Source organism: Hypoxylon trugodes (genome assembly GCF_022578975.1).
Source record: "Hypoxylon trugodes strain CBS 135444 unplaced genomic scaffold F4822scaffold_9, whole genome shotgun sequence".
Taxonomy (NCBI): Eukaryota; Fungi; Ascomycota; class Sordariomycetes; order Xylariales; family Hypoxylaceae; genus Hypoxylon; species Hypoxylon trugodes.
In genome coordinates, this window is record NW_026250024.1 from 483,209 (window position 1) to 506,287 (window position 23,079).

The following is a 23,079-nucleotide window of genomic DNA, read 5'->3' on the forward strand; positions in this document are numbered from 1 at the left end:
GTTGGTTCGTGTAGGGCATCTCGATGTGAATGATTATTCAATCGCCAAGGGATCGCAACTCGCGGATATGTGGAAAACGGAAAAACCAAGTTGGATGGGATTAACTTAATCGGCGTAGTAAGGCTGGAGGTTGGATACCTAGTCGGCGTTTTAAGGAATCTTGGAACCAATTTTAGTTGACCTAGAAGAGCTGGGAAGGTATTCTAGTGGGATTAGTCAAGTGACGGATGCTACTTCACTGTTAAAAATGAGGGCTGTAATGTACCTACAATTAGGAAATGAAAGACTGCTGGAAGTTGCCGTCCGCAATTCCTTAAGTAAATGCTTCTAGTTTTAACATACCGTGACTGCCCGATTTTTGATGGTGGGGTTTCATGTACCTTAAAAAATGTACGTCGCGTGAGCTTAATCAAGGTATATGTACTTATTTATGTATCAAATATTCGTCTAAATTGCAGTAGAATTACCTGTTTATGGCGGGGAAATTGTTACTTGAACTCCGGAAAAGTATGTTGAAAGTACCTATTGCCCCACCAAGGGCCTTCTCCATATGCCGGATAACCAAACTTCATCCCACCTTATAATGGTACTGCTCTAATCTTCACAACTTCAACAACCGACACTCACAATCCATAATACATGATAAAACCATCAACACCAACAATTGATATCCTAGATTTACAAGTTTCTAATGGATATGCTTCATTGATGCCAAATTAAACTCATTGCATTCAGCTAAGCCATTTTTATCCAATTTTATAACATATTGTGCACTTGAGTGCATATGAATTTCAACAGGAATCGACAGGATTGCGTTTGCTGATCAATGAGGTGATCTGTGAACTCCCTTCGTATCGCCACGGTTGTTGTTGATGAGAGGCTCTTTAATCCTCTCTCTTATCCATCTCTGCGGTCTATGACTTCGAAATTTACACTTCCATCACTTATTGCGATACCGAAATTCGGATCTCGACTGTGGAACATTCGAATTCCACCACCAACTATTCGTCGCCCAATATCTCGATTACAAAGCACTTTAACCACCATCAAAATGGAAAAGGTTGATACGACCGTTCGCCTTACAGAGCTTCGCAAGCTCATGGCGGAGAAAAATGTCGATGTATACAGTAGGTTAGCCAATGCATCCCGATAACGAGTCATCTGGGTCTTGGCGGCTAACTGTGATACCATTAAGTTGTCCCATCTGAGGATAGTCATGCATCTGAATACATTGCTCCTTGCGATGGTCGTCGCGCCTACATCTCCGGTTTCACCGGCTCGGCTGGTTGCGCTGTTGTTACTCATGACAAAGCTGCTCTTGCCACGGATGGTCGCTACTTTAACCAAGCTTCGCAACAACTTGATGATAACTGGGAATTGTTGAAGCAAGGCCTCGTTGACGTACCTACTTGGCAGGAATGGTCGGCAGATCAGGCTATTGGCGGGAAGGTTGTCGCCGTTGACCCAACTTTATTGACAAGTGGTGCTGCTAAGAAGCTCTCGGAGAAGATCAAAAAGAGTGGGGGCAAGGAATTGGCCCCAGTTGAATCGAATTTGGTTGATGTAGTCTGGGGGAACGATCGACCAGCTCAACCTAATGAACCAATAATAGTCCTTGCGGAAAAGTTTGTTGGCAAAGATGTGAAGACAAAGCTAGCTGACCTTCGAAAGGAGCTCGAGAAGAAAAAATCTCTAGGATTCGTTGTGTCGATGCTTGATGAGATTGCTTGGCTCTTCAACCTTCGTGGAAATGATATTCCCTATAACCCAGTCTTCTTCTCATACGCCATCGTCACTGCGGATGAAGCTACATTGTATGTTGATTCTTCCAAGCTAAATTCCGAGTGCCAGTCATATCTTGCCGAGAATGGTGTTGCTATCAAGCCGTACAAGGAGATATTCAACGACGCATCGGCACTTCGCCAATCGGCAGAGGCTAAAAGTAGCGAATCTGGCGAGGGCAAGAAATTCTTAATTTCAAATAAGGCCTCATGGGCTTTAAAGCGAGCTCTTGGTGGTGAGGATCTGGTAGAAGAAATCCGAAGTCCTATTGGTGACTCCAAAGCGGTGAAGAACGAAACCGAACTAGAAGGAATGCGACAATGCCATATTAGAGACGGCGCAGCTCTAAGTGAATTCTTTGCGTGGCTCGAACATCAATTGATAGTGAAGAAGGTGACTCTTGATGAGGTTGAAGCTGCGGATAAACTTGAGGCTTGCCGTGCGAAGCAGAAGGATTTTGTTGGACTTTCCTTCCCTACGATATCATCCACGGGTCCTAAGTGAGTCTCCCCAAACTGGTATTTTTGACCTAATTAGATATGCTGACAGTATCCGAACAGTGCCGCCGTTATTCACTATAAGCCGGAGCGGGGAAGCTGTTCAATCATTGATCCGAAGGCCGTATATCTATGTGATTCTGGAGCACAGTATCTTGACGGTACCACAGACACGACTCGCACGTTACATTTTAGTGAACCGAGCAAGGCGGAGATTGAGGCGTATACACTCGTGTTAAAGGGAAACATCGCCTTAGATAGAGCAGTATTCCCTAAAGGAACAACTGGATTCGCACTAGATGGTCTTGCGCGCCAATATTTATGGGTATGTCGGAATCATGAATCCTGGAAAATGGCAAATTCGACTAACTTTTCTACTTAGCAAAATGGACTGGATTACCGTCACGGCACTGGTCATGGTGTTGGTTCATACTTAAATGTTCACGAAGGACCAATCGGTATCGGAACAAGGGTACAATACTCGGAAGTTTCCTTATCGCCTGGTAATGTAATCTCCGATGAACCCGGGTATTATGAAGACGGCTCCTTCGGCATTCGTATCGAGAATATCGTTATGGTTAAAGAAGTGCAAACCAAGTATAAGTTTGGGGATAAACCATACCTCGGGTTTGAGCACGTTACGATGGTGCCGTATTGCCGCAAATTGATCGATTCGAGCCTTTTGACGCCAGCTGAGAAGACTTGGCTCAACGACTACAACGCCGATATTTGGAATAAGACGAAAGGATACTTCGAAAACGACGAGATAACAAAAGCATGGCTAGAGAGAGAAACGGCACCTTTTTGAATTAGAGGCTAGTTTCGATTTTCTGATGCATGCAATTCATGCGTTACTATGGATGTTGACTAGAATTGCATGAATGCAGACATTGCGAAGAATAATCCAAATGATAGCTTGAAGGCAGGATTCGTCTCCAAGGCGGCCAATATTCGCGAATTCCCTACACGCTGCTTTAGTTTCAGCTGTTGTACCAGATCAATACCATATCTCGCAGCCACCTAAATAATTCAGTTAGAGTCGAGGCGGTGGGGATGGATAGATTTAAATACATACCTGAACTATCACTACGGAAAGACCAAGAAGTAAAACGAGTGTCCGTGAGAAAATACTAATAATCACTCCAAAGACGAATCCTAGAATGCACATTTTAGCTTTGCTGACAAACCGACAATAGCCCACTTAGCCAGCCACCAAATCCAGACCTAACATACCTGTGACACTCCCACCTGAAAGCTGTTTCAAGAGCTCAGGATCCAATTTCTCCTTGACGGGTGGGCGAGTACTCATCGGCCGTGGGGTTTCTCTTGCATCTAGTCGGAGTTTAGGTTGCCTAAAGGTTGTTATGCTCGTTCCGAGTGACAGACCGACTATACCGGCACCAATGGCATGTCGAGGTATGAAGGTTCGAGAGAGTAATCTGGCAGACATATTAAAGAAACTGAAGGATACTAGCACAAAATATAACAATATAAAGACCAATTAAGTTAATTACCGCAACCTAAGAGGATTTTAGATCGGAATTTATTGGATTGGTTCACGGAGGCAGAGAGGACAGTTTTATTTTGTTTGGTAGGACTTGATGTACTATGTAAGGGGGAGCTTCGGAGACTTTTGCTAGCTACCTAGGTATTGACGTCACTAATTCGCAGCTCCTAGGTACACTGAAGGAGCCCTAAAGGCTGTTGGTTATAACCGCTAGCATCCCTGAATCACTCCACGTGGACTCCAATTTTACATAGATGCGGAGCTGTAAGACGCCGACCCAGCGTGCTCGCCCTCAACATCTTTTCCTTCTCAACCTCTTCGAAATCCTTCACTAGGTGGAACCTATCCACAGTTTGGATGCGAATTATTGAGCATTATTATTGCGATGCAATCCGATAGCTTTCTGTTGAAAGCAAAGCCTTGTGGTATCAAAAAATCAAACTGGACCATCTTCTGTCTGACTGACTCCAGAACGCCCGCTCACATTTACCTCCCTGGCCAAACCAGCAAAACGCCTGGTGTATCCGATATTTTTATCAACGAACCCTCTCTTCGTACAAGCTTCCTTCCACTGAGACGAATTCATCGGACGTCGACGGGGAAATCCCAAGAGATAATGACGCATAGCATGGTCATTTCAAGCGAAGACTAAGAAAATGACACTATAGTCATCATTCTCGCACGATCAACCCAGACCACCCCATATGCCACGTATTCGCCTCGCGAGTTGAATATCTTTTTGCATTATCGTGACTCGCTTCGCATGTATAGCACATAGATTCGTATCTTCGAAAAGATGTACGAGGAACGCTTCGGCGGCTTCTTGCAGGGCTAGGATAGCTTGCGACTGCCATCGCATACCTTCGTCGACTGGGCGCATCGATAACGCAATTTCACGAACCTGTTATTTATAGTTAGCATGATTCGATTCCGGTATTTGCGATAGGAAAGCAAGCGACATACTAGCCGAGCGAATGGCAATTTTCGTAGAAGAAGATCGGTGCTATTTTGCAATTTTCGGATCTCCCTTAATGCGACAGTTCCTGGTCTGTATCTTCTCCTTCGAGGATAGGGGATTGGGTCGCCAGCTATGAATGAGTTGATCAGCTATTGTTATTTCGAATTAGGATCGGTTTGGGAACTTACGCATTACTCCTCCTGCTCCTCCCCTAAAGGCTCCGCGGCCACCACGACCCCCTCGAGCACCTCCATGAACAGCGGGCGGCATTGTGTAACGAGTGTGTTTTGTAAAACGCTATAGGAAGACCAAGTGTGTCTTGTAGTCTCAATGCGACAATTAAACGAATACTATAGTAGTAGGTAAAGTGTCGCCGAATTGGTGATTATTAGGTCAAAAGGATTATAATAGTATTGCGAGAATCGGAATCGAATTGTCTCGAAGAATGGGTATAGTTGAATGCTGCTTGTTAAAGAAAATGAATGAACAGAGGTCAGTTCAATCGCATTGAATGAATAAATGGACAAGATTAGTAGCAGCGCATTCCTAAGAAAGAAAAAAGAGAAGAAAGGACTGAACCCGGTCAATGCGAAATAATTAATGGGAATAATAGGGAAAATCCAAGTGGCTGGGGAACTCCAAATTCGCTGCTTCCCACATCGTCAGGAAAACGCGAATTGACGCGCTACCAGCCATTTCAATTAAAATCCTTGTACGCACTAGCACAACCCCTGCACCCTGCTAACTTAGTCTTCCCCTTTAAGCGGTAATGCTCTCAAGTATGAATTTAAACATGATATTTTAATTAAAGAGAGTTTATGAAGATGATGAATAACGACACACTCAAATTTAACCATTCGCTCACTGGAAATACAACGTCAACTATCCACTGGTTTCTATCTTCCAACTTTGGTCGTTTATACATCCACCGCCAAAACATCGCTTCCCTCTTATCCCTATATCTCCCCTCCTCTATCTTCCATACCGCGGGGAAAAACTCAGGCATGATCGCAATCCCGGCTTTCGGTATTGTCTTTTCTAGTTCCCTTATCGCTCCTCGTACGCCCACTGTCTGCCATGGCTCTAGGTAAGGTTCTCGCCTCACGAGCTCGTGATCTGGAGATAGGTCTTCATCATTCAACCCTTCCTCCGCCCTCGGCTCAAACCAAAACCTCTTCTCGTCTACAGCCGAACCAATGATTGTCGGCCGCTCAGCAAAGGGCTTCATTTTTAATCCCAGGCTCTCGGGTGCACGTGGCGCTGATGCTGTATATACATTTTGCAACATGCCTATTCCCCCGATAAGAAGCAGGAACCATGTATCCGACTCGAGCCCGGCAACGCATATCAAATGAGAGACCCATAGGATGGCTAAGCCTACGAGACACCACCGCGTTTCTGGAAACGAAGTGGAGGTGGCGGTAGCTAGTGCCTCAAGGTCCCAATCCGATCCAGAGCCTATGAGTATCAGAGCATTGCGATGACCATTGCCACGTGTGAGGCAAACGGTTTTGACCTTGGACTTCTTCAGAGCAAGTTGAGACCGAGACGATAATAGGGGAGAGGGAATGCTAGAGGCGGCCGAGTGTTTGGACCGGCCTTGTTCTATGTCTGAGTTTCCCTTGTTGCTAGTAGAAACTAGCCCTGCTGGGACGGGCGGAGGAGGCTCTTTGGCTTGGTCATTTTCACGAGACCGATTCAGTCTGTCTCCAGGCCACTTCTCCAAATCCCATTGACGCAAGCCACCAGATAACAGAGCAAGCAATGTTCCCGCACAGGTTATCAAGAAGACCGACCAATTATCGTAAAGCACCCAAGGAATTATGGAGATGCCCATTTGAACGATTATTATCACACAGCCAATAATCCGGACGTGATCAATATGTAGTCTTACATCCCCTTCTAGCTCAAAAATATCGATACGGAGCGAGATGCGTGGTGGTGGGTCATCCGCGGCTATCCCGGCCTCCTTCTTATTGTCGGGGTCGTTTAGTTTCGCAGCCTCGGGCCCTGGGTTTGCCTCTACGGCGAGTTCGTGGTCTCGGAGGATCCGTTCAAGCATCCAGGAGCGGTTTGTTCGGGTGTATCCGCTGTCGCAGTTGATGAGAATAGAGCTGCCGTCTGGATCGGAGGGCATTAGCTGTTTATCACCAATAACGGAAGTGAGGGACGTGAAAGCATAGCCAACCAAGCCGAATGAAAATGCGACAGGGGTGATGTATATTCGTGGGTGGCGCTTAAGCGGCTGAATATACACGCCAAATGACTGTGCAATGGCTTTTTGGATAAGATCGCCACCGATTAGGAGAAGAAGGGAAAGGATATCGCGAGGATTGCGCCATTGACTTTATACTTCTTTGGATACGTCCATGAGACTTTCTATTATGGACGTAGTCTGGCGAATTGGTCATACATTTTGCGCGATTTTCTTTCCGGATTTGATCTCTCGTTTCACGAAAAGCTTTTCGCCTGATGTTTGATGGCGTTTGAGGCGTCCAATCGAATGCTCCAAGAATGAAGCCTCTCACGTGCGGTCTCTACATAAACGTGTCCTGGATGCATTCCGAAACCGTACCAACTCCGATCACCATAATCATATTCCTTCAACTAAGCCTTGTTATACATTGATTGAATAAACCCAGACAAGACAATAGATTCAACTGACCGAACTGACGGTAAGCTATTAAGAATCAATCGAAGTTTCGACGATTAACTGATTCCCTTTGTGCAGAGCTCGTTCAAGCAACGTTCGTTTCAATCCTTAACGTATTAAGTCGACTCGGCTTGTGGGATCAATCGCCAAAGTTTTTTGTCATTTATGCCCACGGCAACGATAGGCTCGATATTAAGGCAGATCAGGAAGTGGCCCAAAACTATATCTCCTGGTTCAAAGAGGGGTCCTTCAATGTGGACTCGGATAGGTCGCCACACGGATACGAACCACTTTCTACTGTCGCTCACCGTGGCGCAAGTTCCAACATAATGATCAACCAACTCTATCTACTTCCCCACAAATAGAATACACATAATGTAGACTATGTATTAGTCTTCTATTCCAAATTGCTTGCGGATTATATGGAGGCTGAACGCAGCTTCAAAGACGGGGATCAAACCTACTCCGAAGCTATTTTAGAAGTTTGCAACAGATATAATCCGAAGCTTAGTGACGACCCGCCGACCCCGCCGGTAACTCTGGGAGGAGGTATGGGACGATATTTGCGAAGTGCAACAACGATATTCTAAAGGAATGGAGGGGAGATTTCATCATGTGCTAACTGAGCTGGCTTTCCTTAAGTTTAGCAACGAGTGTAGGCACGTGAGATACACAATCCCCGTCATGCTTTTCGACCAAGGAGAAGCAGCACCAGGACAGAAATGGCGACCAGAATCCGTCGGTCTAGAGGATACGCAGCTCAGAGTTGAGCCAAAATTTGAGCCTACAGCTGAATCCTGGTCTAGAACTATATCTAAGGACCCTCAGCCTAAGGAGAGTGAACTTGAGTCTAAGGAATCCGAATCTAGAGAACCCATACCCAAGGAACCCGAGTCTATTAAACACTTTCAGGCATTCTTCAAGATAATCTTAATGTTCGAAACTCGAGAGCTATAGACCACTGATAGAAAGTTGGCGCAATTACTTTGAAAAGTGTATGGGCCTCTTGAAGAACCACAGGGCAAATCCCACGGAATACGAAAGACAATCCAGTATCGAGATTGCGCTAACGATACGGAAGCTGTATTCCGCCGTACAGCCCTGGATGGCGCGAAGAGCAATAACCACATAGCATGTTCGTGACGTTTTGGACGCGCATTGCTGCTGGACGATTCATCATTGAAACGAATCTCTGGGGATGAATTACCAGGTGAGATATACGATATTGATTTGGCGGTAGTCCGACAACCCGATCCCAGCGGCAAGAAGAAAGAAGTGAGACAAGTAGTGACGCTCTACGGTCTATTTAACGAAATAACCATAGCAGAAGAGAAAATCTTGCCGAAGCGAATCCTAATCCATGGAAGGCCAGGCATCGGGAAAACAACGCTCTGCAAACGTATAATGTATGAGTATTCCACGCATAAGAGCCTTAAAAGAAAATTTGATCTAGTGGTTCGGGTACCCGTCAGAAAACTTGGACAATTCGATGATCTGGCAGATCTATTATTCGCCGAGTATTTCTGTGTTTTTGTGAGAGGCCGTGAGCTGTCTAGGACCCTCAGAGAAATCATTCTAAGAGATAAGAAAAAAGACGACCAAGATAACGTTCTAATCATACTGGACGGCCTGGATGAGGCTCGGACCGAGGGCTATGCCTTGTTAAGAAAACTTATGGGGCAGCCTATGATTATCATTACGTCCAGATCTTACAATACTAGCACTCCCCCACCAGTTGACCTCCAGCTAGAAGCTTTAGGGCTCAATTCGAAGAGTGTGGAGGCATATCTAGACAACGAAGCCATGGTGCCGGCAGAGATGGCTAATGATATCCGCCAATTCCTGAAACTTTTATCGCGGAGATGGTTAGGGTACCTATCCATCTGGACTTAGTTTGCTACGGCTGGGAGGAACATCTAAGGAGGAACGCATTACAAGCCGTTTCCGAGAGTGGAAAGGACAATGGCCAACCAACAACAACAGCTCTCTACCAGGACGTTACACGTGCATTATTCCGCAAAGATATCCCTACGCTAGAGAAATACGACTATAGCGAACGGATAACAGAAGAGACCGTTGCAGCCGTTAGAGATCCGGCCCGCCTAGAGCGTGCGTTTCATGCTGAAAGTGAACTCTTAGGGGAAATAGCCATTAGCATGATGGAGAATGACCAGCTTGAGTTTACTAGGGTGGACATCACTAGAGGCATTCGGCATTGGGAAACCAGAAAAAGGTCTCAGCTGCCCTTAAGTGTAGAGAGAAACCTGTCAAAGTTGTCGCTTATTCGCTCGCCTTCTACGGGGGATCGTGGGAGATATAGCTTCATCCATCTCACGTTCCAGGAGTTCTTTGCTGCTCGATACATAGTCCAGAACCGGACATTCATGGAGGATCAATTAAGAAAGCACAAATATAATCACCACTACGAAATTGTCTGGAGATTCGTCTCTGGGCTCCTATCGAGCGCCGAAGATCTAAATCACTTCTTTGATATGTTCGACCAAGAACCACGGGACCTGGTGGGTACCCAGCATATTAATCTACTCTTGCAAAACTTCCATGAAGGCGGATCCCGAATGGAGCCAAATCGACAGAACGAGATTCGAAATAGACTGGCAGACTGGCTCCGGCTGGAGATTGATATTTCTTGGATGAGTAGACTCGGCGCTCGCATGGACTTTCCGGAGAATCTCCTATTAGATCAATTAGAACAGGCAGAGAAATCGCTAATTCGGGAATTATTATGGACAATTCGGAAACGGACGTCACTCTCGGAAAGATTCATTGGAGAAGTATATAAATGGGCTTGTAGAGCTCTCCCAGACCAACGAAAAGATTGGGATTTCAAGACCCATTTATCACTCGAGGACGTCAAAAATGGTATAGAAAACAAAAGAATCTCCTGGCCAGATAGATTGAAGCTCGATAAGACTGCCATCTCTCTCATAGAACAGATGCAAGAAGACCCACGATCGATCAGATACATAGAGAATCTATTAGTGAGGGCCAAAAATTTAGATGACACGAATGTCAAGGAGCTAAATCGTTTGCTAAGATCGGGCAACGAAGATTTGAGCGATGTAGCTGCCGAGATCCTCATGAGGCAGTCTACGCTATCACAAGAAACGGTTGATATTGCGATTGAGGTTATAATCGAGAGTGGTAGAAATTCATACGTAAATCCCAACAACGATGAATCGTTAAGGGGCCCCGAACGGTGGCACCCTTTGTCGCAACACCCCGATTTACATCGTAAGGCCGTTCCTCGATTATTAGACCACATAGAAAAATCTCCGTCTGAAGAAAGGTTCGAATCGTTTTGGTTGATGTTCTATCACGCAGCCCTAGAACCCAATGATATAGAAAGATTGGCGGCAGTTTTTCAGAAGAGCATAGAGGGGTTAAAAGGATTCAACGATAATGATAATTCGACCTCTCACAGTGGCGTAAGCCCGGAGAAAGGGCGGTGGTACCGATTGAAACTTCAATTGGCTCGGGTCTTGATGCGGTCCCCGAATCTACCAGGACATGTTCTCAATTTGTTTGTAAAGTTAATGGGCGATGCGGATATAAAAATGTTCAAAGCGGCTGAAAAAGCCTTCCAGAGACAGGACGAGCTAGGCACTGATACTTTGAAACAGCTTGGAGCCTTGTTCGCGTGTATTGATTGCAAGTGGGAAGTTGCGCGTGCTCTCCGGGGTCGTCTTAATCTTCCCTCGGAGGTACGTACATGGGCCATTAAACAGGTTGAGCAAATGCTCCAATCCAATGAATGGGTTGGGAATAAAGGACTCGTTACAACCGCTCTTCAATGCATTGAAGGCGAGTCTAATCTCTCAGAAAACTTGATAAAAAAATTGCTGGAAATTTGGCCGAATCTGAATTTCGGATCGGATTTCGATGTGTACTTGGAGGGAATGAAAACTCTAATTCAAAGGCAAAAGAGGTTAAACGACAAGGTCGTCGAGGCCTTTATTAATAGGTTCATTGGTTTTTGCGAGAAAGAAGTCTGGGAGTGGAACTTTACGGATAATGCTAGGGAGATCTCCGCTATTTGTCGCATGCCGATATTTGCAAGGCCGTTAATTAATACGATGAAGGACACGGGTTCACTCAGGGTGGTGGCGGGTGTCAGTTACGTTTTTGACTCGGAATCGGGATTGACTCCCGATGTGGCTGATTGCTTAAGGGATCTAATAAAGGATCTAATAAAGCGTGTACCGACTGCCAAATTAACAACCTTCAAATCCGAAGCCGCCGTCAAGATCCTCGCCCGTCAAACAAACCGTCCTACGCAAGATGTTATTCTCCTCCACAACTACTTCAATGAACAGTCTTCTAGTGACCTATTTAACTTCTGGAGGCACAGCCACATAGCGGAGTTCTACGGCAATATAGAGAATATTTATCATTCAACTAAGGATGACTCGAGGATAGGAAAATTACTTCGATGGTCTTTCCTGGATGATGATATCCGGATGGGCGGTGTCGCATCCGTCTATATCGATGGCGATACTATTCGGTTCTATGATTCTGGGGAACAATTGGTTTCTCGACGTCTAAAAAATGAAAATAAATTCCGAGAAATATACCGGGAAATACAAAAAGCGGCTGGAATTCCGGAGTGGGCACGCATTCGCTCCGAGAAAAAAAGTAAGATAACTGATTATTTAAGACTGCCTGACTGCCCAGGTGACGTTTTCGAGGAGTAGATACCCCCATCGGGGCGCTAGTGTTTCAAGGGGTTAAATGAATATCAAAATAATTCAATAAAGGGTCGTATTTACTTAAGGGGTCTATTATATTCAATTTGCCGCAAAAGCCAAGTCATTCAATCATCCGATAAGGCCAGATAATGCTAGTAGGCAATGCCGCCCGCCATCATCAAGCTACTTAGTACTCAACTAAACGTCTCTCAACTTTTTCCTTCTCCTCATTACACCACTGCGTATCCTTTGACGCATGTGATCTACATACCATTTTTATTGTAGAAAAGAAGAGTCGCAGGCTACGTCTTTTCTCATTCCCGACAACCGACTATTCCCACAATCGACCATGGAGCAGATGATGCCAGGCGATGGTGGCCGAAACCCACTAGAGGCTTGGTTTTGGGAGATGCCGATATGCACACGATGGTGGACAACAGCCACGGTCCTTACGAGCGCATTGGTTCAATGTCAAATGGTTACTCCATTCCAACTATTCTATAGTGTGCGCACAGTATTTCAAAAGGGAGAGGTAAAAGCATTCTATCAGTGAACTTCGGTGATGTCGGCTCGCTGACTTAATTCCGATCTACAGTATTGGCGGTTATTGACTACATTCCTATACTTCGGTCCATTCTCACTCGACCTCCTATTCCATGTTTATTTCCTCCAGAGATACGCTCGTCTTCTCGAAGAATCATCCGGTCGGTCGCCAGCCCATTTCTCGTGGCTATTGCTATACTCCACAGCCTTCCTCATCGTTCTCTCGCCACTCGTGTCTATGCCGTTCCTCGGACACCCTCTATCTTCGACATTGGTATACATCTGGTCGCGACGAAACCCCGATACGCGCTTAAGCTTTCTGGGCCTACTCACGTTCACGGCGCCTTATCTTCCATGGGTATTGATGGGCTTCAGCCTCATTATGCATGGTACGATACCTAAGGACGAGATCATGGGCGTTGTCATTGGTCACATCTGGTACTTCTTCACCGACGTATACCCTCCGATGCACAACAACTCGAGACCGTTAGATCCGCCAATGTGGTGGCGCCGACTATTCGAGCGTAGACAACAAAGGGAGGAAACAGCCAATGCGATCAATAACGAATTCGCGGTGGCGGGAGGTCCGGAACTTGCGGCGGCGGAAATTCGTTAAGCGCGCATGGAAGTAGTAGAGGCGAGCTCTACAATGGTGTTTACGACAATCATACCTTCATTTTACGGCGTTTCGGAACAGATTATGATGGCATTCAGTTATGGCGTTGCATTAGGGGCGGTACGACGGGCGTTTATGGTCAAGATGTGTCACGGCGAGATTGACAAGTTTGTGTACATACGATTCGAAAGTCAACATTCGTCATGGCAGATGGAAGAGTGGTTCGTTTCAGCCCACTGGCGCTCTCGTTTTGCCTTCAATAGGCTTTAAGTTAGACTTGCTGAAATAATACACACGTCCAACTTGGCAGCCTTATGACGATCCGACGGATGTGCTTTGACGGTCATATTCACGCAAAACCCCATCAGCTCCCGTCCTTAGGGATTTCCATATGGGGAAGATGGGTGAGTTGGGATGGTGAGAATCGTTACACATCAAGGCCGCCCCTTAGTCAGAAGCAATCCTTCACTTGAATAATACTACACGAGGTGGTAAAAACTACACTACCAGAAAAATCTTATCGATATTGATATACAAAGTGCACTCTATCTCGTGAAAAGAAGCCATTTTGGTACAATATAGAAGGATGACTAAGTGTATTCCACCAATAAAAATTAGGCCTTTGTAAATAGCGATACATTCGCCCCCAGTCCGCCCCCAAGGATGTTAGGAAAGGCTATCAAAATCATGCTAACCATGCTAACAAACCCCGCCAAAGAAAAAAAAATCGAATAATGCCGGGCGCCCGACGTCACACCTGGGCACTCTTTAGTTTGCTGGCGCCATCCCATCCCACCTAATTAGGCTTTACACATGGGAGTAGAACCATCTAAAATATTTATAGCAAGCTTCTTGTCCCGAAATTCTTTAACTTTTTGTCAAGTTACGTAAATCGCTCGAGTTTGTTGTTTTTTAGTTCCTCTACGAAATAGAGAATAAAATATCAATTCAAGATGCGAGCATACTGGTATGATAACGCTCCTGTAAGTGATATAAAGAAAAATGCCCCTCATCACATCATCGCGGGCTACTCTCGCGAAACCGCTCGCCATCACTTACATCCAACATCGCCAACTTGCAACAGACGATAGTATTAACAATATCGCAGGGCGACCAACGTCTGCCTCATGACTCCGGCAAGGATGTCGATGCAGCAGCACTAGAGCAACTCGGCGTTCTATACTACAAGTACCCAGAAGTCGCCGCGGTGGACGCGCTGGCGCAAGAACGCGGGTACAAGAACCGGGACGAGATCACCGTGTCCCCCGAAAAGATGGGCGCTGTCTACGAAGACAAAGTCAAGTCCTTCTTCCACGAGCACTTGCACGAGGATGAGGAGATCCGTTACATCCGCGACGGTCAGGGTTATTTCGATGTTCGTAGTAAGGGCGACGAGTGGGTCCGTATTCAACTTGAGAAGGACGATTTGATTATCTTGCCTCCGGGTATTTACCATCGGTTTACTACTGACGAGAAGAACGTATGTTATCACTCCTACGCCTCCCTGATTCCTACATCTTTTATAGCGGATAGTCTTGTTGGATATGGCGTCTAACATCAAATACAGTACATTCAAGCTATGCGACTCTTCAAGGACGAGCCGAAATGGACGCCACTTAACAGGTCTGGCGATCTAGATTCGAACCAATACCGCAAGGAGTACGTCTCGCAATACCTTCACTAGATTTGAGAGAATATAGTGAAGGGGTTACGAAGTTATGGGATTCATGGATGGAATGGTTTAGCGAAAGGAGTCGCAGTAAAATCCGAGTTCATTTCGAAGATGACAATTCTTTTGTTGATATAGAAAGTCCTTGAACGAACGATATTATGAATTAAAAACATATTACCTTCTAGCTTATTAGTTTATGTAACTGTCACGATATCAACGTAAGTTCGGGTTGGTAATAGCACTAAATTATGCCACTTCAGCATTCCACAGCAAGTGCAAAGGCCCGTAGTTTCTCGGCAATCAACTAAATTGCGGGGATTTCTAGTGTTGTATACGGGTATACCCCAGCTGAAACCCCAGCCAACCTTCGCTCTTGATCGCTTTTACAACTGCCGAAATCAATTTCTATATCTACGCACATACAAGCCTTTTTCTCTTTCTAAATCATGCCGTGGATTTGGGGAAGGTGATTAAGACCCGCGAAATGACGAATTGGGTATTAATCTATAGTAGAGATCATGGACTCTAGATCGGCGTCTGAAGTTGCGCATCCCTCACCGGCCGGAAGCACTACTAGTATTCCGAAGGGCAAATTACTTCTTCCCGCCAGTTGTGAACCTCCGTTGCCGAATGCACCTAGGAAGCAGCTTGTATGGATTGTAAGTCTATATTTTTACTAATCCATTAAATATTTATGCTCTCGCATGTAAGATCAAGCAATTAACCAATGAATCAAGGTCTTTGGCGGTACTGGCCATATGGGTCGCTCCCTCGTTAAATGCGCACTAGCCCGGGGCGACCTCGTCACGGATGTCGGCCGCACTTTCGAAAGTACCCCTGAGGATATGTTAGCAGCAGGCCAGCACGAGAATTGCCTCGGTCTACTCTGCGACGTACGCGCGCGACAAAGTGTTGCTCAAGTTGTCGAGCGCACTCTCGATCGTTTCGGTCGTATCGACGTTGTCGCAAATTGTTCTGGTTACGGTGTCATAGGCGCCTGTGAAGATCAGGATGAGCATGAAGTGCGCAATCAGTTCGAAACGAATTTCATGGGCACTCTGCATATTATTCAAGCCACATTGCCGTATTTTCGCCAGCAGAGCGGAGGACGGTATCTTATCTTTAGTTCGACGAGTGGCGCTCTTGGTGTACCGGGTTTGGGACCGTATTGCGCGACGAAATATGCTGTCGAGGGTCTGATTGAAGCCATGTTATATGAAATCGATTCGTTTGGTGTAAAGGCGACATTGGTGGAACCTGGACTTGTTAGACGCGATGAGCCAGATGCTCAGGCCAACCCATTGCCTACGTGGGGACATTTTCTTATTAAACCGGCGAGTGAGGCATACGGACATGCGACATCGCCTGCGTTACATGCGAAACGAATGGTGCAATGGCTTGGTGATAGGCAACCGACGAGCGCGGTCAAGTGCGCGGAATTAGTATGGCAGTTAGCACATTGCTCCTATCCGCCGCTACGCCTGGTGCTTGGAAGTTATGCCATTGAGAGTATTCGTGATCGTTTACGATCTGTTACAGAGGAGCTGGAGGATTGGAAACATCTAAATTACCCCGCAGCACCTGAAGAGGGCGGCGCTGCTGGTGCTGGTACCTCGTCGACAGCTGGAACGGGGACTGGAGCTGGAGCAGCGGCGGATAGTAAAAATGATAAAGATGAAGAGATGATTGATTCTCCGGTTGAGGTTATGGATCATGGTACTTAGGTTATTTACCTTGGAGATTTACGCCATTTGGCCCAGATATAATAGGATAGGTTTTGGGAAACGCCTATCTGTCGATCTACCTGTTTGGTATCTAGGTACTGAATTAGAGATGTGTTACCGATCTTCACTGCAAGGAATCAATTTTACGAGGCCTGTGAGTCGAACATGTTTTTCACCGTTTAGACATCCTACTTATATAACGAATTCTGGATTTATTCAGAAACCCCTATCTAGAAACATTCAAGACAGCCATTCAAAGTCACGATCTGGATTGAATTTGATATAAAGTAGCGATATACAAAAGTCGGGATTTTAATGGAACAATCCAAAGATTCTGATAGGCTAATATGACTTTAAGTATTTATTGGAATTTCTAATTATACCCATGCCAAGGCCAAACTAAGATTACCTACACCGCACAAGCCTCATAAAAACCGCCACACCATAGGAATTCTACCATTTTTGTAAATGGTTTCCGTTGTGGTTTCCGCCTTATTCTCCAACATTAAAGTTTCTGCCTACGCCGTTATCCATGTTATCCATGCAACTCCCCAGTCAAATTAGCCCACAGTCCCTCATTAAAGAAATAAAATACTTCTTTAACATAAACACGCGTCCGTGATCAATTTCTCACTCAAATTTTAAATCTTCTACTTTTTATTCAAAGTCAAGCTTGTGCTTCATTTCTGTCGTTACCAAATCTTCTATCGTTTGTTAGAAGTGAAAAGAGACGACGGAGAAAAATACAAGATAAAATCAGAGAAACTTGATTTTCTTGATTGTCTGTCAACTTGTCGCAATCGACGCGTTAATCGACTCCACAGCCCATAGCCCCGGGCGCAGCGCCGTTGCTTAACAGATAATCCATAATTTTTTTCTCTTTTCCCCTGATTTTAGTACCTAGTTCGATCTTACATACATCCCATACTTTTCTTCGCCCTAACCCTCCAAATCGACTTAGCCAACACCAATAAACTACCACGTCCTCCTTTGTCTCGTCTCCCCTTTCCCTTCCTCCCCAATCGCCGTTTTATATTCGAATCGACTCAACTGCAATAATATCGAAATATCGCAGTCATGTCGGACAAGAAAAACGAAGATTATGCCATTCGCATGCCCGAAACGGGTCCGCGAAGCCCTTACGGCGGAGAGAAAGATCCTTTTATTCCGTCTCGTCCTTCTCGAGCCGCATCTCAACAGCACCTTGCGTCGCAGATTAACAAGATTGAGAATAGCCCTGCTATCTCTATTCTCGCCTACTGTCTATCTTCAATTAGTATGACAGTTGTGAACAAATATGTCGTGTCGGGTTCGGAATGGAATTTGAACTTCTTCTACCTTGCGGTCCAGGTATGATATCTATACTCGGCGATACGGAATTCGGGTTTGCTGACGTTTAGAAAATAGTCGATCGTATGTATAGTAACAATCGAGGCTTGCAAGCAATTAGGTTTAATTAAGAACCTCGCGCCGTTCGACATCAATAAGGGAAAACGATGTATGTGTCTTGTGTCTAGTTACTTCGCTATCTTCGGAATCTTCCGTTTACTAACACAGCCACAGGGTTCCCTATCTCTCTCCTCCTAGTCGGTATGATCTACACGAGCACGAAATCGCTACAATACCTATCCGTTCCTGTGTACACTATCTTCAAGAACTTGACAATCATTGTCATCGCATATGGTGAGGTTCTATGGTTTGGTGGTAGTGTCACCCCTTTGGCCTTGCTATCGTTCGGTCTTATGGTTCTCTCTTCCGTCGTCGCCGCATGGGCCGATACCCGCAGTGCTAGTCAAACCGCTGAAGCTGCCGCTGCTCTCGCTACATTGAACGCTGGCTACGCTTGGATGGGTCTCAACGTTTTCTGCACGGCTTCCTACGTTTTGGGTATGCGTAAGGTTATCAAGAACATGAACTTTAAGGATTGGGATAGTAAGTCATCCACACTGGTCACCACAATTCTATGCATGCTAACCGTTAACAGCTATGTTCTACAACAACTTCCTTACCATCCCCGTCCTAATCGTCTGCTCCCTTATCGCCGAAGATTGGTCTAGCGAGAACTTGAACAAGAACTTCCCTCCGGAAACCCGAAACGCCCTTTTCATTGGTATGATCTACTCGGGTATGGCAGCTATCTTTATCTCATACTGCTCCGCTTGGTGTATCCGTGTCACCTCTTCTACTACGTACTCCATGGTTGGAGCTCTCAACAAGCTTCCCATCGCCGTCAGTGGTCTCGTCTTCTTTTCCGCACCTGTCACCGTTGGTAGTGTTTCTGCCATCTTCATTGGTTTTGTCAGTGGTATCGTCTATGCTTGGGCCAAGGTGCGCCAGTCGCAAGTTGCCAAGAATTCGCTGCCTACTACACAACCTACGATGAGCGCAAGTTCCCAGAGCAACCGTGATGCCGCCAACTCATAAATCAGAAAACATTGTCTTTCTACGAATCACGCGACAATGCTTCTAATAGCAAAAGCATGTGGTCTACCCATTTAGATCAATGGGCTTCGGAATAGTCGGATTCTGCGAAACGGACAAATACCTACGCAAACGTCTAACCGAATCGAATCAGCCACTTCTGCTGTATAATATCTATCCATCCCTTTCGAATTGACGGTGTCAGATGAAGGGGAGGAACCGTTGAGATTTTCAGGTATAGACTTTTTAACTTTTATAATGAGAAAACGGAGCTCTACGGATATGGGGAAAGTCATTCATCATAAGTTTTTGGACGGCGCAAGATAGGAATGAAAGAACCTCGATCCTCTTTGGCATCATTTTTGTGTTGAGGCAGCATCATCGTCGTCAATGTTAAGGACGATCAGACTCGGAAAGGTGGACGTAAATAAAGTCTTGATCTCGATTAATGCGAATTGCGAATTGCATGTTGAAGTTGGTGTTGATGGATGGGTAGGCGATTGAAATGACAGACAGACAAGGCATATCGTATATGATTGTGTGAGCTGTCTACATATTTGAGTAGTCATAATAAAGAGACCATGAAACCTAGGCAACATTCCCATCCATTAAATGAGTCAGTAGGTCTAGATATGACAATATGTTTCTTCATGGGATATATGGTGTTGACTTGATCTCCTGACTTCGAATTCGATGCCTTTCTCAACATAGAAGTACCTAGGTACCTGATTAAGGGACCTTCTTTCTATGATAACCAGTGAAACCAGCACATGCGCTAAACGCCAACTGGCACATGCGCAAATAGACCCACTCTTTTACTTTGCCGGGTGACATCACCCCCCATCATCTATTGGAGCTAGCTACCTTGTTACCAACTCAAGATCTTCAACATTTTTCAAGGCTCCAAGCTTCAAAGCTTGAACTCTTTCGGAGCCACTCAAAAGTCCGGATTTCATTGGAAGGTTACGCATTATAGGACTCACTGCTGCCTTTTATGTTTCAATTTTACTTCTTTCTCTTACACAACCACCCTGATAGACCAAGCCGAGGCTAAAGTAGTCAGGTTGCTTATTATGTCTGCGACAGTAGCCTGTTCTTATATCTAGACTATAATATCATAGCTCAACCTTGTTCTATTTCCCCTCCTACTATCCATCGTCGCCGTTGCTCGTCGTTTATTCTCGACTTCCTAATCTGGAGTTATGACAAATTTTCGAATTCAACGGATCGCGCAAATACACGATGCTTCCTTATATCAATAAGCGTAGGCCTTGTCTTCAAAGCTTCGGTCCGAAATGGGTAGATGGCGCTAACTTCGTGTAGCCTTTGAGTTGCTGTCGGGGGTCCTTGGTGCCTCTCCTGATGAGCGTAGGTTCCATCCCAATGTGATTCTTGTTCATTGATAATCAAATTGCTAAGAATTTCGAATAAACAGTAAAACTCATCTTCTCCTTCCTAATATCCTACCCGCTCGCCGGTCTCTTAAAACGTGTACCCGATGCTCGACCGCAATACAAAAACATATTTATAATAAGGTGCGAACAACATCCCAGAGGACGTCTCTTGCCGCGGTTCGGATAGATCCAGAGACTAACCGTCTACTCGATATTAGTACTGGCCTTTTCTACCTAATCGGCCTCTATTCATTATGGAGCGGCGTTCGAACCCTCTTCATATCCTCCGCCGTCACTTACGGCCTCGCCTACTATCTACGGACGTCCGCTTATATGCCATGGGTCGCCTTCGTCTTCCTCATGAGCCACATGGCTGTGAACCAGCTCACCCGCCAATTTGCCGATAACCCATCCACAATCGATATAACCGGTGCGCAAATGGTACTTGTCATGAAGTTGTCCGCTTTTGCATGGAACGTTGCAGATGGCACTTTGCCAGAAGACCAACTAAGCGACTTTCAAAAGAATAGAAGGATTGTAAAGTTGCCTACTCTATTTGACTATGCTGGATATGTGTTGTTCTTCCCGTCTCTCTTGACGGGTCCGGCTTTTGACTACAATGAATACCGAGGATGGATCGATTGTACCATGTTCGATGTTCCGGCGACTATCGACCCCGCGAAGAAACCTCCTACCAGGAAGAAGCGCAGGATACCAAGAAGTGGAACTCCTGCTATGTTGAAGCTAGCAACTGGTCTCGCTTGGATTTTCCTCTTCTTGAATTTGAGCGGCCGATACGATTACACAGTTCTACTCGGCGACCACTATCCTACTCTAGGTTTCTTGCGCCGCGTCTTCATTATGCATATGGTCGGTTTCACCGCAAGGACGAAATACTACGGCGTGTGGTCCCTGGCTGAGGGTTCGTGTGTTCTTGCTGGGTTAGGCTACAACGGTGTAGATCCCGTCACAGGCAGGGTCTCGTGGAACCGTCTGCAGAACATCAATGAGTGGGGTGTTGAGTCAGCGCAAAACAGCCGAGCGTACCTTGAGAATTGGAACATGAACACAAACAAATGGCTACGCTACTACATCTACCTACGCGTAACCCCGAGGAACAAGAAGCCCGGTTTCCGTGCCAGTATGGCTACTTTCGTGACCAGCGCTTTCTGGCATGGTTTCTACCCAGGATACTATCTTACATTCGTTCTTGCTAGTTTCGTCCAGCAGGCTGCAAAGAGTATGTTACACGAAGTCCATTTTAACTCGTCGTTCTTTCCATTCTATCAACATCTCTCCGTAGCTTCCCCGTGGTCTAGGCTAATCTAACGTTATTTAGACTTCCGCCGCTACGTCCGACCCTTCTTCCTCGACCCGGCGACGCAGAAGCCCCTGCCTACTAAGAAATATTATGACGTAGCATCGTGGTTCGCCACTCAACTAACCTTCTCTTTTGTCGTATCGCCCTTCGTTATCCTACGCCTAGACCATTCCATCTTAGCTTGGAGCCGCGTGTATTTCTACGCCATCATCACTACAGGCATTAGTATGGCATTCTTTGCCTCGCCTGCTCGCGCGCATCTCAAGAAAACACTCGAGAAGCGTAGTCCAACGCCCTCCGCTCGCGCCGCGGCAGGGGGTAAGATGTCCCGGACGACGAGCTCGGAGAGTCTGAGTGGAAGAGCTGGAGAGCCTGTTCTCGGCTTGAGTGCGGATCCAGCTAGGGATATTGATGAAGCGCTACAAGAGCTTAGGGACGAGGTTGAAAGGGTTAGGGGTGATGATGGGAAGGATGGCGTGAAAGTAAATGGGAAGGTAGAGGGGAAGAAAGCACAGTGATTTATCCTCGTCCTATTTTATTCGTGTTTCTCATCCACACGATCATCATAACGTCGCGGAGTTTAAGGTGAGGTTATAAGAGGTTAGATTGCATTGTATAGACTAGTAGGTGGTTGGAATTTTAAGTAATGTCATCCTTAATGATTTTTCGTTTGAAGATGGTATTGGAACTCGCGAGGATTGTACATATTGGAAATACTCACTAGATTGGAAGTATCTAGTCTATGGAGGGAAAGACTGAATGCCTTATAGCGGGATGGCAGAATAAGGGATGGGGTGATTATTACGCTTTGCTATACTCGTCATATGTTAAAGCGGGAAGTGTTGAAGAAAGAGAGATATGAATAGACAGATAGTCCAAGATAATCGTAATTATCCATAAATCGATCTTTGGGGTTTAGATTTGAAGGAAGTCAATCAAGTCTAGACAAATCCTAATATTGATTCTCTATTTCCTTTCATCATGGAATTTGAGGCGCTATGGTTTGATTTATATAAAAATTATGGTTTTTGGCACGATATTTGGATAGCAATCTTCTAGGGCGGTCCAGTGTTGGGCAGAAACCCATCATCTTCCCTGATTTGGTTGAAAATGACAATCCGAACCCATATCAGAATCCAGAGTAAGAGTATCAAGAGGGTTTCAAATGAGAATCATCACATTCAATCAAGCAACACAAATAAATCAAGTCAAAACTTTTTATTTCATAAAATCTCGTCATAGCAGGCGTGATTTCGTCCATCTGTATGCTAAGCTAGAACCAAGC

At 45.6% G+C, this 23,079-nt stretch overlaps 10 protein-coding genes across 10 annotated transcripts; 7 read left to right on the plus strand and 3 right to left on the minus strand.

Moving 5' to 3' along the window:
- Positions 1-609: 609 nt before the first annotated feature.
- Positions 610-3,365, plus strand: F4822DRAFT_415346 (aminopeptidase-like protein). The gene is made up of 4 exons (XM_051459217.1): positions 610-1,127; positions 1,196-2,282; positions 2,343-2,604; positions 2,662-3,365. Exons 1-4 carry the CDS (start codon positions 917-919, stop codon positions 3,085-3,087), a joined length of 1,986 nt encoding a protein of 661 aa, XP_051310255.1. The 5' UTR covers positions 610-916; the 3' UTR covers positions 3,088-3,365.
- Positions 3,120-3,950, minus strand: F4822DRAFT_365122 (uncharacterized protein). The gene is made up of 3 exons (XM_051456167.1): positions 3,513-3,950; positions 3,355-3,434; positions 3,120-3,299 (listed from the first exon to the last, which is right to left on the minus strand). Exons 1-3 carry the CDS (start codon positions 3,727-3,729, stop codon positions 3,147-3,149), a joined length of 450 nt encoding a protein of 149 aa, XP_051310256.1. The 5' UTR covers positions 3,730-3,950; the 3' UTR covers positions 3,120-3,146.
- F4822DRAFT_415350 (histone H3-like centromeric protein cse-4) lies at positions 3,869-5,394 on the minus strand. The gene is made up of 3 exons (XM_051459218.1): positions 4,933-5,394; positions 4,750-4,874; positions 3,869-4,687 (listed from the first exon to the last, which is right to left on the minus strand). Exons 1-3 carry the CDS (start codon positions 5,012-5,014, stop codon positions 4,472-4,474), a joined length of 423 nt encoding a protein of 140 aa, XP_051310257.1. The 5' UTR covers positions 5,015-5,394; the 3' UTR covers positions 3,869-4,471.
- A 132-nt stretch (positions 5,395-5,526) lies between these two features.
- F4822DRAFT_415352 (uncharacterized protein) lies at positions 5,527-6,757 on the minus strand. The gene has a single exon (XM_051459219.1). It carries the CDS (start codon positions 6,579-6,581, stop codon positions 5,550-5,552), a length of 1,032 nt encoding a protein of 343 aa, XP_051310258.1. The 5' UTR covers positions 6,582-6,757; the 3' UTR covers positions 5,527-5,549.
- A 1,324-nt stretch (positions 6,758-8,081) lies between these two features.
- F4822DRAFT_433029 (uncharacterized protein) lies at positions 8,082-12,109 on the plus strand (the record flags this gene model as incomplete). The annotated part of the gene is made up of 4 exons (XM_051461763.1): positions 8,082-8,235; positions 8,479-8,532; positions 8,638-9,262; positions 9,319-12,109. 4 exons carry the CDS (start codon positions 8,082-8,084, stop codon positions 12,107-12,109), a joined length of 3,624 nt encoding a protein of 1,207 aa, XP_051310259.1.
- A 172-nt stretch (positions 12,110-12,281) lies between these two features.
- On the plus strand, positions 12,282-13,419 carry F4822DRAFT_365184 (derlin-2). Its single transcript, XM_051456168.1, has 2 exons — positions 12,282-12,635; positions 12,699-13,419. The coding sequence occupies exons 1-2, from the start codon at positions 12,453-12,455 to the stop codon at positions 13,260-13,262; spliced, it is 747 nt and encodes a 248-aa protein (XP_051310260.1). The 5' UTR covers positions 12,282-12,452; the 3' UTR covers positions 13,263-13,419.
- Positions 13,420-14,215: 796 nt separating this feature from the next.
- On the plus strand, positions 14,216-14,946 carry F4822DRAFT_433031 (Acireductone dioxygenase; the record flags this gene model as incomplete). Its single annotated transcript, XM_051461764.1, has 3 exons — positions 14,216-14,245; positions 14,371-14,742; positions 14,830-14,946. 3 exons carry the CDS (start codon positions 14,216-14,218, stop codon positions 14,944-14,946), a joined length of 519 nt encoding a protein of 172 aa, XP_051310261.1.
- A 309-nt stretch (positions 14,947-15,255) lies between these two features.
- F4822DRAFT_415357 (NAD(P)-binding protein) lies at positions 15,256-17,050 on the plus strand. The gene is made up of 4 exons (XM_051459220.1): positions 15,256-15,400; positions 15,448-15,593; positions 15,672-16,812; positions 16,879-17,050. Exons 2-3 carry the CDS (start codon positions 15,453-15,455, stop codon positions 16,656-16,658), a joined length of 1,128 nt encoding a protein of 375 aa, XP_051310262.1. The 5' UTR covers positions 15,256-15,400; positions 15,448-15,452; the 3' UTR covers positions 16,659-16,812; positions 16,879-17,050.
- A 94-nt stretch (positions 17,051-17,144) lies between these two features.
- Positions 17,145-19,730, plus strand: F4822DRAFT_415361 (UDP-galactose transporter). The gene is made up of 4 exons (XM_051459221.1): positions 17,145-18,008; positions 18,066-18,156; positions 18,222-18,590; positions 18,643-19,730. The coding sequence occupies exons 1-4, from the start codon at positions 17,736-17,738 to the stop codon at positions 19,080-19,082; spliced, it is 1,173 nt and encodes a 390-aa protein (XP_051310263.1). The 5' UTR covers positions 17,145-17,735; the 3' UTR covers positions 19,083-19,730.
- A 238-nt stretch (positions 19,731-19,968) lies between these two features.
- F4822DRAFT_415363 (MBOAT-domain-containing protein) lies at positions 19,969-22,776 on the plus strand. The gene is made up of 5 exons (XM_051459222.1): positions 19,969-20,343; positions 20,403-20,447; positions 20,515-20,614; positions 20,692-21,713; positions 21,813-22,776. The coding sequence occupies exons 1-5, from the start codon at positions 20,322-20,324 to the stop codon at positions 22,310-22,312; spliced, it is 1,689 nt and encodes a 562-aa protein (XP_051310264.1). The 5' UTR covers positions 19,969-20,321; the 3' UTR covers positions 22,313-22,776.
- The last annotated feature ends 303 nt before the right edge of the window (positions 22,777-23,079 follow it).

Bases quoted from the DNA above. Each gene is read 5' to 3' on its own strand.
- F4822DRAFT_415361 (XM_051459221.1), top strand. From the start codon at position 17,736: ATGTCGGACAAGAAAAACGAAGATTATGCCATTCGCATGCCCGAAACG. The intron at 18,157-18,221 runs GTATGTGTCTTG...ACACAGCCACAG, and splicing joins CATCAATAAGGGAAAACGAT to GGTTCCCTATCTCTCTCCTC. The intron at 18,591-18,642 runs GTAAGTCATCCA...AACCGTTAACAG, and splicing joins GAACTTTAAGGATTGGGATA to CTATGTTCTACAACAACTTC.
- F4822DRAFT_415363 (XM_051459222.1), top strand. From the start codon at position 20,322: ATGCTTCCTTATATCAATAAGC. The intron at 20,615-20,691 runs GTGCGAACAACA...ACTCGATATTAG, and splicing joins AAAAACATATTTATAATAAG to TACTGGCCTTTTCTACCTAA. The intron at 21,714-21,812 runs GTATGTTACACG...AACGTTATTTAG, and splicing joins CGTCCAGCAGGCTGCAAAGA to ACTTCCGCCGCTACGTCCGA.
- F4822DRAFT_415357 (XM_051459220.1), top strand. From the start codon at position 15,453: ATGGACTCTAGATCGGCGTCTGAAGTTGCGCATCCCTCACCGGCCGGA. The intron at 15,594-15,671 runs GTAAGTCTATAT...CAATGAATCAAG, and splicing joins GGAAGCAGCTTGTATGGATT to GTCTTTGGCGGTACTGGCCA.
- F4822DRAFT_365122 (XM_051456167.1), bottom strand. From the start codon at position 3,729: ATGTCTGCCAGATTACTCTCTCGAACCTTCATACCTCGACATGCCATT. The intron at 3,435-3,512 runs GTATGTTAGGTC...TGTGCATTCTAG, and splicing joins TTCAGGTGGGAGTGTCACAG to GATTCGTCTTTGGAGTGATT. The intron at 3,300-3,354 runs GTATGTATTTAA...TGAATTATTTAG, and splicing joins TTTCCGTAGTGATAGTTCAG to GTGGCTGCGAGATATGGTAT.
- F4822DRAFT_415350 (XM_051459218.1), bottom strand. From the start codon at position 5,014: ATGCCGCCCGCTGTTCATGGAGGTGCTCGAGGGGGTCGTGGTGGCCGC. The intron at 4,875-4,932 runs GTAAGTTCCCAA...ACTCATTCATAG, and splicing joins AGGAGCAGGAGGAGTAATGC to CTGGCGACCCAATCCCCTAT. The intron at 4,688-4,749 runs GTATGTCGCTTG...TATAAATAACAG, and splicing joins AATTGCCATTCGCTCGGCTA to GTTCGTGAAATTGCGTTATC.
- F4822DRAFT_365184 (XM_051456168.1), top strand. From the start codon at position 12,453: ATGGAGCAGATGATGCCAGGCGATGGTGGCCGAAACCCACTAGAGGCT. The intron at 12,636-12,698 runs GTAAAAGCATTC...TCCGATCTACAG, and splicing joins CAGTATTTCAAAAGGGAGAG to TATTGGCGGTTATTGACTAC.
- F4822DRAFT_415346 (XM_051459217.1), top strand. From the start codon at position 917: ATGACTTCGAAATTTACACTTCCATCACTTATTGCGATACCGAAATTC. The intron at 1,128-1,195 runs GTAGGTTAGCCA...GATACCATTAAG, and splicing joins GAAAAATGTCGATGTATACA to TTGTCCCATCTGAGGATAGT. The intron at 2,605-2,661 runs GTATGTCGGAAT...TTTTCTACTTAG, and splicing joins TTGCGCGCCAATATTTATGG to CAAAATGGACTGGATTACCG.
- F4822DRAFT_415352 (XM_051459219.1), bottom strand. From the start codon at position 6,581: ATGGGCATCTCCATAATTCCTTGGGTGCTTTACGATAATTGGTCGGTC.